Here is a 19,289-nt window from a genome sequence, read left to right as displayed (position 1 = left end):
CAAGAATAATAGGCATATGAATTTCCTGATCAGAGATGCTAACTGTAAAAAAGGCATTTTATAGAGCAGGGCAAGAACACAAGCACAAAATGATCAAAATGATAAACAGATAGTGAAGTATAACATCAAAACTAAAATTAGGCTACAAGAAAACACAAATGTCATATAAAAGATAAATACATATTTTTCAGGCAAGTGAAAGCTATTCGAGATACAACTGTCTAGTGCTCTGTGTTACTGAATGGACTAGACAAACAGCTGGTTTGTGTCTGAACTGCTGCGAAGAGCTCTGGGGAAGGAATTGAATAGTGTAGATGTGGGCACTACGTGGAGAGAGGCTCAGGGTGACAGATAAGGTAGCTAGTGAAAATAATGAACATGATCATCTCCAATTTTCTCACACATACTGAAATATCTACACTGATATACATCTGGTTCTTCTGTAAAACATTTCTATTCTAGGTCATATATTGTTTTATTTGTGGCTACCTACCCTAACTTAAGTAACCACTTAAATGTCACCGTTATGGATACACACAAGCTGGGAACTGAACTTTTGTTATCAATGCCTACATTTCTCTAGCAAGCAGGCTCCAGGTGCTCTAAGTTCTTCCCACAATCCAGAAAAACAAACAAACCCTTCCATTACCTGGCTACTTCCTGATGTACTGTCTGGGGGTTAAGAACATTATAATGTATGTTTCAATGGAGCAGGAACGGATGTGATTAATAATATATGCCCTGTACAGTACTGCATGATATGGTGGCAACTACATGACCACAAATCATATTGTATGTCCCAGTATTATCTAGTATAGACAGGGCTTAAAGTGGTCCTAGAGAGGTGGTGGTACTAATTTCCCTGGAATTCATGTTACCCAATGCCCCCCTCACCTTCCCCCATTAGACAGCACCAAGGCCATTGGTAAAGTTTTTGTTAAACCCACCCTGCAAACTATAACACTTTTCTGTAAAATGACATTACCGGACCAAGGTGGAGGTTAAACTAGTTCCACCTCTCCATTACAGGTATTGAAACTCTGTTTCATCCCATTCCCCCTCACTTGAGTACAGGCATTCCCAACCACAGTCCTAAAGGCGGTGGAAACAAAGATCTGGTAATGTATTGGAGGAAATGACAATTTACCATTTGCTCCCAAACACTTGGAAAAACAGACAATATTCATGCAGACAAATTGGTTAAATAAATCTAAGGTAACAGATTTGCCCAAATTATTGTTTTTGCCCTATTTCCAGCATTTTGGAGTAAATTATTGATTGTCATTTGCTTTCATCCATCTATCAGACAGATAAATCTATATACTGTAGTGTTCATTCACGCTCTTTTTTTGCAGGACACTGGGCCATTTAACTTGTTAATCCACCATGCACTTTAAATTGATTTACAGTAATGTGAGACCTTCTGCTGCCCACACCCATACTAACCAGCTGAGAGCGGTGGGGAATGGGATGCAGATGGAAGAGCAGACAACCACTCTCAGCAGAGGTGGTGGTGTCAGCGCAGCGCGCGGGGGGGGGGGGCGCCGTGTGTCAGCTCTTCCAGCTGAATCCCATCCACCGCCAAGCTAACACATACTGCTGACGTCCTTTGCTGAGAGTGAAGTGTAAGCTATTCCAAGCTGGTGCCCTAAAAAATAAAAAAGCAATTAACATTAATATAGGTTTGTACTCCGCTTATGGGAGCAAAAGGACAATCAATTAATTGACAAACCCTGGAAATAGTATAAAAATGATTGGTTGAATGCATTTGTTAAAATGAAAGGGCTTAAACCAAATAGTCTGAATGACTTGTCTGCTTTCCAGCATTTGGGAGCAAATGGTCCTTTGCTCCCGTACCAGATTTTTGTTCTCACAAGATGAATTGGACAGATGAATCTTTAGGTGTGTACCTACATTAGCTTAATAACAATCCCCCATCCACTAGGTAAGATATTGCATGCAGTACCACGCATGAGATAGATACCCTGCCAATTCATCCGGCAGCTGCCGGGCAGCAGGATCGTATAATGAGTACAATTGTATGCAATGTATCGTATGTGATCCCAGTCATGGCTACGGCTGTGTGTGACTGCAATGCGAGGTGCATGGAAACGCACCTCACATCGCAATCGCAGAAAAATTACACGCAATGTGTCACTTTTTTTAATGCGATCTGTCACAGCAATGTAGCAGAATCACATAAAAAGTTCCCATAACAGTGCAGGTTTTAGCGATATCCCTGAGGACTGAGGTACTATTTAAGTCACCTGTATTCAAATAAAGAAATCACTAAACTTGGACAAGCTACACACCTAGGGACAGATGTATCAAGCTTAAAAACATGATAAAGTTGAGTGATAAACAGCCAGCTAATTAGCACAGATCTGTCATTATTCAAACCCAGCCTGTAACATGTGAGATAGGAGTTGATTGGCTGGATGTTTATCACTCTGTACTATATCACTTTTAAAGCTTTATACATCTGGCCCCTAAAGAGTTATCTTTCTTATCTGCTTAGTGGGAACAAAAATCTGGTAATGTATGAAAGCAAAGGTCAAATCAAACATTTGCTCCCAAGTGCTGGAAAGCAGATAATAGTCATTCAGACAAATGGGTTAGACCTGTCTGATTCACATAGTTTTTCAAACCAATCATTTTGGGAGCGTAAATTGTTTGACTGTCAATTGCTCCTATACATTACCAGATTTTTGGTCCCACCACACAGATACATCTATAAGTTTGTGTATATGCCTGAGAACAGAGGGTAGGAATTAATCTGGTAGTCAGCTACATGCATGTTAACAAAGTACTGTGAATCAACCCTGTTATCTGGGTTTTTACCGCATTTTGGGATGCTCTAAGCATCCCCCGCCGGGTTACCGCCTATGGGCTTCTAACGCAAACCCACCGCCGTCCTGCACCGACCTACCGCCGCCCCGCACGGACCCCCCGCTGCCCCGCATCGACCCCCCCCCCCCTTACCTGTATCCGGGCAGCACAGAGCTGTGCTGCCCGGACCTGTGACCTCCTCCTCCCTGCACTAAATTCCTCTTCTGGGTGCAGGGAGGAGGAGAGCCTGGCACAGCAGCACCGGGTAAGGGAGGGAGGGGGGAGCCGCCGGGACCCGGCGACTCTCACCGCAAAGGACCGCTCTTAGCGCAAGAGCTGTCCTTTGCCATAATTATTGCATATGTTAGAACATATGCAATAATTATGTATGCGATGGGCAGCGAAGGGGGGCGGAGCAGAGACGTGATTTTTAGAGAATCTCCCCCTGTATGTTATGTATATATGGTCAGTGTTTGTGTCACACTTATTGAGACAATTGGTACATTACAAATATAATAGAAGAGCAATACACAACACCAACCGATTCTGCTATGCATTAAAATCATAATTCAATCTGAAAGCCACCGTCACCCCAATAAGGCTATTCTGTTCTGCTGTAGTATCGTTAGAAAACAATATGTGAGGTTCATATATATTTGACAAAAAATGGACGCCTTCTTATACCAGTAGATGAAAGCACAACATTACATCCTAACATCTCGTTACCGTTACTGTTTTCTCTGCACAGATCGACAAACAGGCTGCGGCTCACATAAATGAGAAATCACAATACAAGGCATTAGTTTTGCGTTTTTTACAAGTACAGTGACTAAGGCCATATACAAGAGTCATCCATCAACACATATTTAGCTTGCTGCTTTTATTAACACTAGTTTGCGCTCAAAGGAACCATTAGTAGAGGAATAAAAAAAGAAAGGAAATTTCAAAACAACATTTCATTGACACCAGCATAAAAGGAAATCACTTACAGAAGTCAAACAGTGAGACCATCAATCATTTCAAAATAATGAAGACAAAACAAATGGCAAAATAAACCCTGAACATATAAAAAGTGTAACATCAGACTGTAAGCCAACAGGATCTGAAAATAAATTAGAAAGGCACAATATAAAAAAAGAAAAATCTTGAGGTTTTCAAATAGAAGCTTTACTAAATAAAACCCCCATGGTGTCATAATACCAGAATGCCACAAGCTGCATTATGGCCTAACACAACAATAAAAGCTGTGGATATTTATCAAGAGATTTATTTATTTATTACTAGTCTTTATATAGCGCACACATATTCCAGAGCGCTTTACAGATGTATTAAGCCTTAACCGGAGATAAATGCAAGGGTGATGAGCAGGGCCGTTTCTAGAGGCGGACAAGCCGTGCAGCAGCCCGGGGCGCAGCACGGCTTGTCCGCCTTTGTTGAATAGACGGGGCGCCCGGCAGCTCCCCCCACGCCGCTGCCCCCACCTTACTCCGCCTCTCCCCGGCTTCCGACACTGTTGGATAGCCGGGGCGCCCGGCAGCTCCCCCCACGCCGCTGCCCCCCCCTTCCTCCGCCTCTCCCCGGCGTACGTACGCCGCGGCCACACCAGCAACAGATGATTTGAAAGGGGAGGAGAGGAGCGCATAGCGCGTCTCTGCCTTCCCCTGTCTGTGTCACTGGGCTGTTAGCGAATCATCTCGCGGGCCGGCAGCCAATCAGGAGCCAGCCCGCGAGTTATGATTGGCATAGTGAAGGGGAAGGAGAGATGCGCTAGAATGCGCTCCCCTGATCCCCTCCCCTCCCCTGGGAACTGATGAAGCAGCAACAGCAGCAGCAGGAGACCCGGACTCTGCTTTCCCCAGCAGCAGCAATGGTGAGTTGTGCTGCTGCTGGGATATAATATTCTAGCACTGTGGGGGCATATAGGTCTTGCACTGAGGGGGGCATATGTGTGGCACTGTGGTGGCATATATGGCACTGTGTGGGCATATGTGTAGCACTGTGGGGGCATATGTGTGGCACTGTGGGGGCATATGTGTGGCACTGTGGGGGCATATATGTGGCACTGTTCGGGCATATTTGGCACTGTGGGGGCATATATGTGTGGCATTGTGGGGGCATAGCTGTCACTGTGGGGGCATAGCTGTCACTGTGGGGGCATAGCTGTCACTGTGGGGGCATGTTTGGCACTGTGGGGGCATATTTGGCATTGTGGGGGCATATATGTGTGGCACTGTGCGGGCATAGCTGTCACTGTGGGGGCATATATGTATGGCACTGTAGGGGCATATATGTGTGGCACTGAGGGGGCATATCTGCCACTGTGGGGGCATATATATGTGGCACTGTGGGGGCATATATGTGGCACTGTGGGGACATATTTGGCACTGTGGGGGCATATATGTATGGCATTGTGGGGGCATATATATGTGGCACTGTGGGGGCATATATATGTGGCACTGTGGGGGCATATATATGTGGCACTGTGGGGGCATAGCTGTCACTGTGGGGGCATATATGTATGGCACTGTGGGGGCATATCTGCCACTGTGGGGGCATATTAGTAAACAGCATCAGTTGTATGGCAGCGGCGTGTGGGGCATAATGTGTAATAGGCATTACGTTGTGGGGAGTATTGTGTAATTGCCATCATGGTGTGCGGCACAATATGTAATTGTCATCACAGTGTGCGTAATGTGTAATTGTCATCACAGTGTGCGGCGTAATGTGTGATTGTCATCACAGTGTGCGGCGTAATGTGTGATTGTCATCACAGTGTGCGGCGTAATGTGTGATTGTCATCACAGTGTGCGACATAATGTGTAATTGGCATCACGGGTAAAAAGTGTATAATGAATTAAGTAGCCAGTCATTGTTTGGCCTTGATCTGTGAGGCGTACTAGGTAACTGTGTGGGCCTTTATATTTTTATGTCACTGTGTGGCCTTCAGCCCGCCAACTTAAGTGCGGGAGGACAATGTCTAGACGTGCAGGTTGCAAAAGTGAGATGTAAGGTAATTGTTTCCTGATAGACCACGCCCTTATATTAAGCCACACCCCCTTTAAAATAAACCACGCCCCCTATTTCGGCGCGCGCAATTTCTTCTATACCATGTTATGTGTTGGGGGGGGGGGGGGGGCGCATTTTTATTTCTTTGCCCTGGGAGCTAAATTGTCTAGAAACGGCCCTGGTGATGAGGAGAGATAATTGTCCAGCCAATCAGCTCCTTACTGACATTTTTCAAACACAGTCTGTAACATGGCAGTTAGCAGGTGATTGGCTGGACGTTTATCTCTCCTTATCACCCTTGCATTTAACTCTTGTTAAAGCTTAATACATCTGCCCCAATATTTGAACATTCCCATCAGTCCCTGCTCCAGTGGAGCTTACAATCTATATCCCCTACCTATTGTACACATTCATTCTAGGGTTAATTTTGTTGGGAGCCAATTAACCTACCAGTATATCTTTGGATTGTGGGAGGAAACCGGAGTACACAGAGTAAACCCATGCAAGCACAGGGAGAAAATACAAACTCCACACAGTTAGGGCCATTGTGGGAATCAAACCCATGATCTCAGATTCTGGCTTGTGATTGGTCTTGCTCAGCTCCCATTCTCCGAATACACATTTTAACTTGAAACTCAAATGAAGCTCCATGTTGGGAGGAGGGAGAGGGCTGGTGGGATTAGGGATGAACATTATTGTTTATTAGTTGGTAATGCAGCTTTAGGATATGCTCTATCTTCCCCTAACCGTTCATATGGTTTCAGTGAGGCTTCACATGCAAAGCAAAAATTCAGTTGCATGGACAAAATCTGCAGTTAGAAGATTTGGTGGAGATTTATTGAATTGGATAGAGATAGAGTACCAACCAATGACAGGAGCTATCCTCTCTCTCCGCTTTATATCTCTTCTAGCTTTCGTAAATCTCCCCCTTTAACTATACAATATTCTGCTTTATGCAATGAAGATCTACTGGCTAAAGTGACTCAATGGGGTTTATGTACCAAGATGGGAGCTCTATTGGGATGTTGCTATGGGCAACCAATCAGATTTTATCTATTCTCTTCTAGAAGGTGCTAAATAAATAAGTAGATTGTTTGGTTGTTATGGGCAACATCCCATCTTCAAATGAACTCTCATCTTAGTAAATAATGAAATCATGAAAAAGTGAATCCCCAGTATTCCATCCTCCTAAATTGGAACTTTGTGACACAAGGAAATGGATTGCCCATTTGTGGGAGAAGCGGCTATTACCTGAGCTCCCTTCATGATCTTCTTGGCTTTGGTACTCAGATAGTAATCTCCCCAGAGGGTCTTTAGCAGCACAGCTGATTTAATACCAATTTTCTGGCTGTACAGTTGGGCGAAGCAGTCAATTCTGCAATAGATAAATATAAACTTAGGACCAAAACACAGAATCATGTTCTCCACCCTGTATCTAAAGTATAACAAACACAATCATCCTAATTTTTGGTTTTAGTATATAGGGGGATATTTCATTAGCAGCAGTGATTCGCTCCTGCTAATGTGTTTGAGCAGAGCTATCTTTTTAGCCCCAATGCCAGCATTCTTTCCCCCGCTAACCGCCGTTATCGGGAATTATGCTTCACGTACATAATTACCAACCAGCAGCGCAGGGACCCGCAATAGCACATGGGAACGAGGACATGGGACCCCGATTTTGGCCCGATCGAGGGTCCATTTTCAGTCAATAAAAACTGCCACTAATTGGAAACTGTAAATAAATAAATAAATAGCTCAATAATGACCATTGGTCATTAATCAGATATCCAGCTGTTTTATCAGTCGTAGTGCCCTTGGGGATAATAGGATAATAGAATAACCCCCTTAATACATTGCTTACCAATTTGTAATTCAGTGATTAGGAAATGGTTGAACACTATGGAATCATTAGTTCTTACAGTAATTGGTCAGTTCTACAAGTTTTTACAGTATTTTCAAAAAGGCAAAGAAAAAAATACATACAAAATATATATAAATATATATATATATATATATATATATATATATATATATATATGAGACAACAGAAAGAATGGTGAAGTATAAGCGCTGATTAGTAAGACAATCCAGCTGAAAAGTCCACTAATGTTACCACTTAGTGTATTAAGTCCACCAAAGTCAATATGGATAACTGCAGCTCCTCTGTCTCGTGCAAACACGAATACCCTGGGTCACAATGGGCACAATGGATCTAAAAAGAAGAAGGTGACAGAGGGCGCTTCATGGTGCATTAAAAGGAGATTTTTATTGGACCCAACAGTAACAATGATCCACGATAAAACAAGGCAATTACTCGTACCGATAGAATATACTCTGTGGGCTGGTTACCACATGGCATCAAATTTATACCAGGCAATCCGTGAGCAGCATTTGCCTGGTATAAATTTGATGCCATGTGGTAACCAGCCCACAGAGTATATTCTATCGGTACGAGCAATTGCCTTGTTTTATCGTGGATCATTGTTACTGTTGGGTCCAATAAAAATCTCCTTTTAATGCACCATGAAGCGCCCTCTGTCACCTTCTTCTTCTTTTTATATATATATATATATATATATATATATATATATATATATATATATATATATATATATATATATATATATATATATATATATATATATATATATATATATATATATATATATATATATATATATATCTGGAAAAAAGTGAGATGGGCGCCTTCTGGTGCAGTATATTGATATTACAACGGATCCCTTCACCTTAAGTGAATAAATCACCCCTAGTGTGTACAAGTGTACCGTAATCAGTGGTCTCCCAACCACTCTTTTATTCGCTTAATTGATAGGTGCCTCTGGGTGTCTGGTAGCTTCAATATTTCTCAGCTCCGTGTATAAACAACAATACACCTCAGGTATACAGGAATGGAAAAAGGAATATAATAGCGTAATATTGCTAACACACTTTTATTAAAAAGCAAACAAGACAAAATTTGCCCGTACAATTAAAAAGAAAATCAAGAGCTTATCTGATGCATTTGATGAGGTCATTCAGTCATTGCATAGGTAAGAGTCCCTCTCTCAACGCGTTTCATCCCCCGCCTCGAAAACGGCTTGGACTTCTTCAGGAGTGTAAGTCCTCTCTCAAAACAGGCTTCTATTTATACCACTACTAAGGTTGTGGTTCCCGCCACAACGCGGTTCTCCACTTCCTCTTCCGGTTGCGTGGAACGCATACGCGTCACTTCCGGAAGTCCCGTGACACGCACGAGACCTCCGGTTCCAGACGCGACTTCCGGGTTCTTCCCCGGCATTCTGAGCCATTCATAGACTCTCTGGCTGAGTGGAACGCACGCGCCTCATCACCAGAAGTCCCGTGGTACGCACGCGACTTCCGGTTTCGTGCGCGATTTCCTGGTTCTGCTATTACTAGCTAGAACCATTTATAAACACCTTGGCTGCCATGGTTACTTGATCCTCCCCCTACCTATAACGTGTATGGCATAGGAGGATAATCGGCCAATGGTATTGCTGATATATATTGGACACAGGTAAATGTAAATATATACGTAAGGGGGCCGGTGCCTAATCAGTGCATTCATGGGGTTATAGGTCACAATGCCCTCCCATGAAATTCCTAATGTTACAGTCCGCCCCTCTCTCTTCTAAACATTTCAGATTTTAGTTCAATGTAACAGCAGTATGGAGAAATATATAAAAAATAATAAATAATTCTTTACATATCAAACATCAGAACGATTCACAGAAGTACACAAAAACAATCAAATATCATAAAAACCAGATAAAATGGGGTAAAAAAGCTCATAAAATACTACTTTAAAATACTTTATAAAAATGGTGCTAATTCATAATTGTCGTTAAGCCCATTTGGGGTTAGCGTACCAAGTTCATAAATCCAGAACATCTCCCTTCTGGATAAAAGATTCTCCCTATCTCCTCCCCTTGGACCTAAAGTGACATGCTCCAGTACTTTGAATTTAAGATCTTCTACATTCCCATTATGGGCCTGTACAAGGTAAAAGTAGTAAGTAAATACCCCCTGAGACCGAGCAAAAGGCTTTTTTAAATGCAATAAGTGCAATATATGCAAATTTGCACATCCAGACTTTAGAAATTTTAGCAATTTTAATGGTTCTAAAAAATACACTCTGAAAAACCTAGTTAACTGTAATAGTAGCTGGGTGATATATATGTTAGAGTGTACATGCGGTTTCAAGTACATTGGCAAAACGAAACGCCAACTGAAACTGAGAATCCAGGAACATGTGAGAGGTATAAAAAACAAAACAGATGGTCACACAGTTCCTAGGCATTTTGTACAGGCCCATAATGGGAATGTAGAAGATCTTAAATTCAAAGTACTGGAGCATGTCACTTTAGGTCCAAGGGGAGGAGATAGGGAGAATCTTTTATCCAGAAGGGAGATGTTCTGGATTTATGAACTTGGTACGCTAACCCCAAATGGGCTTAACGACAATTATGAATTAGCACCATTTTTATAAAGTATTTTAAAGTAGTATTTTATGAGCTTTTTTACCCCATTTTATCTGGTTTTTATGATATTTGATTGTTTTTGTGTACTTCTGTGAATCGTTCTGATGTTTGATATGTAAAGAATTATTTATTATTTTTTATATATTTCTCCATACTGCTGTTACATTGAACTAAAATCTGAAATGTTTAGAAGAGAGAGGGGCGGACTGTAACATTAGGAATTTCATGGGAGGGCATTGTGACCTATAACCCCATGAATGCACTGATTAGGCACCGGCCCCCTTACGTATATATTTACATTTACCTGTGTCCAATATATATCAGCAATACCATTGGCCGATTATCCTCCTATGCCATACACGTTATAGGTAGGGGGAGGATCAAGTAACCATGGCAGCCAAGGTGTTTATAAATGGTTCTAGCTAGTAATAGCAGAACCAGGAAATCGCGCACGAAACCGGAAGTCGCGTGCGTACCACGGGACTTCTGGTGATGAGGCGCGTGCGTTCCACTCAGCCAGAGAGTCTATGAATGGCTCAGAATGCCGGGGAAGAACCCGGAAGTCGCGTCTGGAACCGGAGGTCTCGTGCGTGTCACGGGACTTCCGGAAGTGACGCGTATGCGTTCCACGCAACCGGAAGAGGAAGTGGAGAACCGCGTTGTGGCGGGAACCACAACCTTAGTAGTGGTATAAATAGAAGCCTGTTTTGAGAGAGGACTTACACTCCTGAAGAAGTCCAAGCCGTTTTCGAGGCGGGGGATGAAACGCGTTGAGAGAGGGACTCTTACCTATGCAATGACTGAATGACCTCATCAAATGCATCAGATAAGCTCTTGATTTTCTTTTTAATTGTACGGGCAAATTTTGTCTTGTTTGCTTTTTAATAAAAGTGTGTTAGCAATATTACGCTATTATATTCCTTTTTCCATTCCTGTATACCTGAGGTGTTTTGTTGACTATATACGGAGCTGAGAAATACTGAAGCTAACAGACACCCAGAGGCACCTATCAATTAAGCGAATAAAAGAGTGGTTGGGAGACCACTGATTACGGTACACTTGTACACACTAGGGGTGATTTATTCACTTAAGGTGAAGGGATCCGTTGTAATATCAATATACTGCACCAGAAGGCGCCCATCTCACTTTTTTCCAGATTCACATATAAAGATTCCCGGGAACAGGAATCAACAGGAGAGGAGCGGCCACTCGAAAAAGAGGATCTGTGCAGGATTATAGAAAACGGACACATAGTGTCAATCTTCCTAAAAAAGACTTGACAGGGGGACATTCACTCAGCGCTAGTACCACCAATATCTTGTATATATATATATATATATATTTCTGTCATTTCCCTCTTTTATTAATTATCCTATATACAAGTAGGTCGTTAGTCAATAAGTAAATTTTTTTCATACACTACCATTCAAATGGATTCTGACTGGGAAGGGTAAATTGTGCAGAGCGCACCCTGAAGCATGGTGAGCAAAAAGAACCATGCGATGATACATGGTACACTAATTTGGGGTCCACTTAATGAAATGTACACAAAAACGTGAAAAACCATGTTAACCCATTGACTATCTACCTAGAAGTAGTCTACCAGTTGGACCGTAACCTATAAAAAGATCTATGGGTGCCCAGCATTTTAGGAGGTGGAGAGAGGAGGCGTGTGCTTCAGACAGCCAGTTAACTTAGTTGAGAGCATGGGGTAGAGGTGGGGTAGGGGCTAACAGGATGGGCCTGCCTCCTTCTAATTAAAAAACAAACAAACCTGGGACTATGGTCTCACCACTGCTGTCCTATTCCACTCTGTCCTAGTGGTCCAGTGTGCAGAGCAGAGCCCTGGGCCAACACTTTATCTACACTGCTAACCACAAAAGATCAAAATCATAACATAGCAATTAAACATAGCAATAGCAATTAAAAACGAATTGTGTGGACACACAGGCTGATCCAATGGCCGCCGATATTGCTTCGATATCGGCGGTCGCTGAGACCAGACAGTGTCCCGGTATCAGCTGGCAGGGAGGGACAGCGTGGCGAGGGAGCGAGGGCCATGCTGCATTGAGCAGCATGGCCTTTGTTCCGAGGTACTAGAAATAGACTGTTCAGCACAGTCTTCACATTTTATTCCGATGCTGCGCATAAGGATTGAGTGATGCATAGCACAGTGCAATTTGCTTTGCGGTTTTTGACTATATAGTCAAAAACAATAGTGCAAATCACAGTGTCCACAGCTTAACAAAAATAGTATTTCACATGTTAGACCAACTCCTGAAAGTCTGAAATGTACAGAAGTGTAGGTTACTCAATACCAGCAACGGCTACATTGAATCAATTTAAAGAAATCACCTAAAATTAACTTATAGTCATTGTCCAAACAAAGCCACAGCTCCATCTAGTGACCACAAACGAATATGTGCAGAGGAGAAAAAAAAACACTTTCCAGGGCCAGATGATGCCGTTTTCATGCATAATAAAAAGTTATACCCCCAAAAAAATAAAAAAATTAAAAAAAAAAGGTAGAAAAAAGCGCAAAACATTTTAGATAAAAAAAAAAAAAAGTTAGAAATTTAAAAAATTGCGTACATAGAAGAGAGGCTTCAGGATTGGATTAAAAATTAAACAGGCATTTTTCTCACACAGTGCTTTGCAGACACTAATGTAGATGTACAGATGTGCCCGCATATAGGTTTGCTGCAGTCACGCCAAACAGCCCCTCAGGGAACACTAAATTGCGTGAAAATCTTCTAGCGTCATTTTTTTTTTTTTTCAGAAAACGGATCATAGTCCAAACATAAAGAGAAAAGGATGCACAAGGGGTCTGTGCTAATTTGATATAAGACACTTGGATATCTGTGTGCAGTCGACTATCAGAATCCATATACGAAGTGTTACAATGTAGCACCCGCAGCTTTTTCCTATACAAGGTCGTTTCTTCTCCATATACAGACACCGACATACGCAATATACAAGTGTCATATCAAACTGATCAGCAGTCTCCTCGTGCACCCTAGTCACATTGCGTTGAAAAAAGATTAATTTCCTTTAAAAAAAAACCTGATATTGGAAAAGGTGCACAAAAACAAAACTTGAGTTTAAAAATGTATTTAAAACAAAGTTCACAAAAAGGAGCTTACGTAAATCCCCAGCCATCTATGGCACTGGCAAAAACCACATTGCCTTGTTCTGGTGAGAAATACAGGAGAGAATCATCTGTTTCTTCCAATAATGCACTCCAGTCATAAACCTGCTCTCCCTCCAGTGTCTCTGTAGAAAAGTCTTTTTCTGCCCTCTCTTCCAAGACTTTTGAGGTGAAAAGAGCTCCCGTCACAGCATTAACCTGGAAAATAAAACAAAGGGGGAGGTGAAGGTGCATTTTTCAGCAGGTCACTTGACTAATTCGCATATCAGACTGTAGAGTATTTACCTGCTCCAGTAATTTTTGGAGATGTGTGTAGGCTTCCTGTGAGGAGAATTTTAATTCCACTATCAACCGGTCAATCTTATTGATCACTAGAACAGGCCGTATGTTCTCTAGCCAGGCCTGTCGTAACACTGCTTGTGTCTGTAGGACAAGAAAGGAGAAGATTATTAGCTGAAAACGAGCCAGGGTCAGAGGGTACTTTTGTAGCCACCCTTTGCATGTGTTCCCCACGGGATACGGTCATTGGGTCGACAAGCATTGGGTCGACATGCAGTAATGTCGACATGGGTCTAGGTCAATGAGCCAAGCGCAGCAAGCCATGCGAGGGGACGCAGTGCTACGTTTCAGTGTCCATGTCGACTGTGTCAAAAAATAGTGAAAAGCCCCATGTAGACCTTTTGACTGTCAACCTTGCCCATGTCTAACTAATGCTTGTGTCAACCTAATGACCCGTTGACCTAGACCCATGTCCACCTTTCTGCATGTCGATCTAATGGTGTCGACCCAATGCTTGTCGACCTAATGATCGCCACCCTTTCACACCTATTGTCACATATGACCACTAATTTGTCCAAACTGCTTCTCTCGAATAGGAATGATACAGTAGTTTGCTCGATCATTAAGACTGTAACCAGCATAATGTGGATATTTAAGTTCTACACACATAACCCTCTGAGGCACTTATGTATTATTTAGCTTCCCTTCTGGACTTGTAACTTGGTGGGACTGCTGTGCTATTACTGATGCCTGTCCTTGTGTTTCCCTCCTATATCCCTATAGATTGTAAGCTTGCAGCAGGGCTCTCTTACCTCCAAGTCTGTCTGTTGTTACCCAGTTTGTTTTATTACTGTCTACTATTGTAAAGCTCAACGGAATCTTCTGCGCTATATAAGAAACTGTAAATAAATGAGTGATGGTATGTGGTTTTTAACCACATGCGATCATTCGCAATGCGAACTACGGGCGGCAGGAGCCCTCTCAGCAGTGTAGCAGAGCGCTATGAAGGTCTGGCGTGTGCCGATAGTCAGCAGTGGGCGGCATCATTTAAAAAAAACAAAAAAACACACATTTCAAAAGACTGTGCGGCCCACTGATTGGCTGAGAGAGAGCTCTCTTAGCCAATCAATGGCCGCCTGAATGTGAAGCCTCGGATTGGCTGAGAGCTCTCTCTGATTGGCTGAGAGCTGCCCAGTGTTTTGAAAGCTGCCCAGTGTTTTTAAAGGGTTTTAAAATTCTGCCGCCTGACTACCACCGCATGGCAACCCTCCTGCACAGCACTCCGCTATACCACTATCAGCCCTCTTCCAGTACCCGATGTGGCAGCGCAGGTGGCATCCAATCGCATATGTGTAGGGGCACCATTAAGATGGAGATAGTCACTCTCACCAGTCCACATGTGCACATGAACTTCTGTGTGACAAATCTGCATTATCCGTGTATATGCAAGTCAGTTGTAAAATGACCTGCTCTCTAAGTGAAGATGGAGAATTGTAGTCCAATAGAATTACGGCTTCCAATTATTCCAATCTTCATCCTCACTTGGAGATGGCTGGTCTAATTAAATATTTCATGCATACTCCGACCTTACGGACTGCACCAAACTCCCCAGCTATAACCTAGCGAATTACGTAATACATTACACACAACGCATGGATTATGTATAAATTTGATGCCCTACATTTTTTAACTGCATTTTGTTTATGCTACAGTTCTACATCTTTATTGTTAAGAAATATTTTGTTTCATTACCTGAGGACAGACCCCTTCTACAGCATCAACTACAATAATACAGCCATCACAAAGACGGACTGCCGTGGAGACCTCAGAGGAGAAATCAACATGTCCCGGGGAGTCTATGAGGTTGATAAGATATTCATCTTCACCTACAAAAATATGATGGAGGATTACGATGACAATAATCATGGATATTCAAATCTATGGTTTGTCAATAAATAAGCAGAAAATAATGAGGTAATGCCTAGCGTTCAAGGGGGTTTTCATTCCTGGATGATATTTCCGTCAAGTGGAAATACCAGCCGTTTCAGACAAGATTAGGTCGAATTCATATTCAACCTATTCAATGTTGGGTCCATATTTCTGGCTGTGGAAAGCTCCGTGGATTGGCGAAAATAGCCATGGATTCAACAATTTAGCGGCTATGTTCAGTAATGCTGATTCCACTTTAAACAAAGCAGAATCTGCATGAGGAGAGTCCTGGCTGAAAAACAACCGATGTTGAATGCTGATGGCTGATTTTTCCGCCTTTTGGAAAGATCAGCCAACATAGACTACCCCCCGCCCAAATATTGTAGATTACTTATGGATAGATTTATGATGAGAAATCTGTAGAACTAACAAACAGAAATAGAGGACAAGGGAAAACAGGGAGGGTGTCCACAAAAATACTGTATTCGCTCTTTTCATATGGAACACAAAGGGAATAAACCAAAGCAATGCCTATTCAAGGTAATGTTCCTGAGTGCTAAACTGATAATATTTTGAAAATTATATACACAGAAGACAAACCCACCCGTCTCATGAGTGGGCACACTCATTTTCTGGAACAGGGCTGACATTAATGAAAGATGTGATACAAAATGCAACGGTTTATTTGTAGTACTCGAAGACGGGCTTATCGTTTTTGTCTTGGTTTACCACCTCTGGTCATAGAGGAGTGACAGAGAGATGTGGCCTTGTGGGTAACAAAGTTTGGGAACTTGTGAGAACCAGTAGTCTTTGGTGCAGAGGAAGGTAAAAAGATTCTTACCTACAAGCACTACAAATAACTTTTCTAATTCAAGGTCAGATTTTCTTCTGCTAGAGAAAATTCTTCAGAAACTGAGCCTTCCCAAAAAGATAGGACCAAAGGTGTCAGACTTTGCAGAGCTTTGTACCAAACCATGCATAAACCTAGGAAAAACCACTGCCTAGTAAAAAAAGAATATCAACAATCCAGATAGGTGAGGATTGTCGATATTCTTTTTTTACTTGGATGACTGCTGTACAGTGCCTTGATAAGGGTCCTTACATGGACCAAAACATCTTTTCTCTAAGGAATAAACACCCGTTTTCCGGACTACATTTGGACTTGATTACTACTAGACTGGTGAGTGCTGTTTTTCCCATCTGGGATCATTGGTATTACATTGGGAGGGCTGCTTCATTGCAGTACTCTGTAAATAGCACCCCAGCAGACGCCTAGTTCTAGGGTGAGAGTGCAGGGCTTAGAGATAATATGTATAAAAATAAAGAATGCAGCACTCCAGCTTCAAATACAAAATTTAGTGGAACAAAACCAAAATTCTATATAATAAAAAAAAAATGATATATTTATATATATATATATATATTTTTTTTTTTTTTTTAATCTCTTGGATATGACTACCAGACAGGAACGGTATCATATTTTATATATCCTTTTTTTTAACATATCCTCGCCCTACCGCAGCTCTGCCAATCCAATGATCTGTTCTGGACACAAACATTGTCAGTATAGGAGAACTGTACATTGTGGCATCGGAAGGGTAATTTATTTAAATGCAGCAGCGACGGTCTCCCAGGCAGAGGTGTCCAGGATTTCATTAACATACTGTTTGGACCGTTGTTTACTATTAAACATTAGTGTAACAAAGGGCAATGTTGTCTCCTGGATGGGTGACGTAAGGGATTGGAGGGAAGGATGAATCAAAAAGGATTCTAATTCAAGAATCACAGATTTGTGAATATTTCTGGTAGAAAATTGTGTATATTTTGTGATGATTTATTATTACTAAATATTTACTAAATGATAAGTTAAACAGCAAAATGAAAGATTTAAAAAAAGGTAGTATAAATGATATACAGTATATTGGAAAGGTACCAGATGTGTACTGAAGAGATATTGCACTGGATTTCATGGTGATTCCTCGAATCTGCTCATCTTCTCGACTGTCCAAATAACGTAACTGCAATGACAATAAGATAGGTGGCAGTGAAGAGCAGCGTAACTATTTCCCTAAGGAATACCTCAGAAATGAAAAACATACCTTCCCTGCTAGTCTGCCAGAGATGATCCCATTGCTGGATATCAGGCAGTCTGCTAATGTAGTTTTCCCTAAAGGGCACAAAATAGATTTCAGTCAAACAATACAATTATGTACAAGTAACCATTATAATCTAATAAAGTACAATCAGTTTGTTTAGTATCTAGACATATTAGAAATCGGTCTGTATCTGAGAAATTCCAAAATCACAGAAACTATTATGATGCACTTTTCAACAATGTGTAGTACATTTTTCCAGACTTGTATCAGGTGAAGTAATATCATAAGATAGATAGATAGATCCCACTAACATGATTGGACACACACACACACACCTACTGCCAACTGTCAGCAAAACCCCATCACTGAGCCACAGCTGTATCACTCCACAACTGTAAACCCTGTCATCATTCAGAGACACTACTTACAGAGAAGGAGTGCATCCCTGCCTCCCTGACAGTGGCACATCCTCGCCAGAAACACACTTTCTTTTATAGAAAACCTTTAACCAATATCCATAATGACTGGTACAATGATGATCTGTTCCGATAACAAGAACAGTACAGTACAGGTTGAGTATCCCTTATCCAAATTATTCCGAAAACCATACATTCTACAAAGTGAAACTTTTTTTTTTTTTTTTCATTTTTGCTAAAACCACTACTAAGGACATATGTAACTGGCACTACTGAGGACATGATAAGTAACTGGCGCTAAATATGTGCAAAAATGATTGTTTGGCATTTAAATTGAGTATCAGAGATTATACACAAACATTGTTTCATGATTTGAAACCTTGTTTTAGGCACAAATAAAATATATTTGTGTGTATTTCATGTGTTTGTGCAACATAAATGCAAGATACCTCAAGATACATCATTGACATATAAAAATATTCTGAAATACGGAATAATCCGTTATCCAAAATTCTTCTGGTAGCGAGCATTTTGAATAAGGGATACTCACCCTGTACTATTTTCCCTCCTTTTCTGTATCTGTCTCACCCTACAACATCTCCAGAACTATTTTTTATCTACATGGACCATTTTATAAGATAAATACCACTTTCGAATGTGCGACCACACTATCAAATTTGCACATGTTAGGTGGTTGTACACACTGTTTTTGGCATCATATATGGTTGAGCTTGAATAAGAATTACACTGATTTGAAAAGTTGCTGTTTGCACAATAAACACATTGGTTTATTGCATCTAATCTTGACTAACATTTCCTGATTAAGAATATTCAGTCATTACGGGGTATTCAATGCTGGGTCACGGCTGTTGAACTGGTCCGACAGCCGTGACCCTGTCCCGTTCTCGGTCTGCTCGGCTGAGAATTCAATGTACCGCCTGCCGCAGGATGAGAAGGGGGCGTGGCCGCAAGCTTTGACCGGGAGCTCATCACTTCCCGGCAGAACGGCCCGACTGCTTGTGAAGTCGGGCTTGTTCTGCCGAGATCCCGTGTTCAATACTGTCGGGGAAGACAACATTGAATAGAG

General features: G+C 41.7%; 1 protein-coding gene across 1 annotated transcript in view; it reads right to left on the bottom strand.

Moving 5' to 3' along the window:
• EFL1 (elongation factor like GTPase 1) overlaps positions 1-19,289 on the bottom strand; it is a 233,292-nt gene that overhangs the window by 209,608 nt on the left and 4,395 nt on the right. Inside the window, exons 3-8 of the mRNA XM_083184020.1 lie at positions 17,790-17,857; positions 17,624-17,708; positions 15,514-15,647; positions 13,768-13,905; positions 13,478-13,680; positions 7,087-7,210 (exon numbers count right to left, since the gene is read on the bottom strand). Coding sequence (XP_083040146.1) covers positions 7,087-7,210; positions 13,478-13,680; positions 13,768-13,905; positions 15,514-15,647; positions 17,624-17,708; positions 17,790-17,857 — 752 coding nt within the window. The remainder of the gene's footprint in view (positions 1-7,086; positions 7,211-13,477; positions 13,681-13,767; positions 13,906-15,513; positions 15,648-17,623; positions 17,709-17,789; positions 17,858-19,289) is intronic.

Source organism: Crinia signifera, chromosome 4 (genome assembly GCF_055691185.1).
Source record: "Crinia signifera chromosome 4, ASM5569118v1, whole genome shotgun sequence".
NCBI classification, from domain to species: domain Eukaryota; kingdom Metazoa; phylum Chordata; class Amphibia; order Anura; family Myobatrachidae; genus Crinia; species Crinia signifera.
The sequence above is the reverse complement of the archived record's forward strand: the minus strand, read 5'-3'. Positions and strand labels throughout refer to the sequence as shown.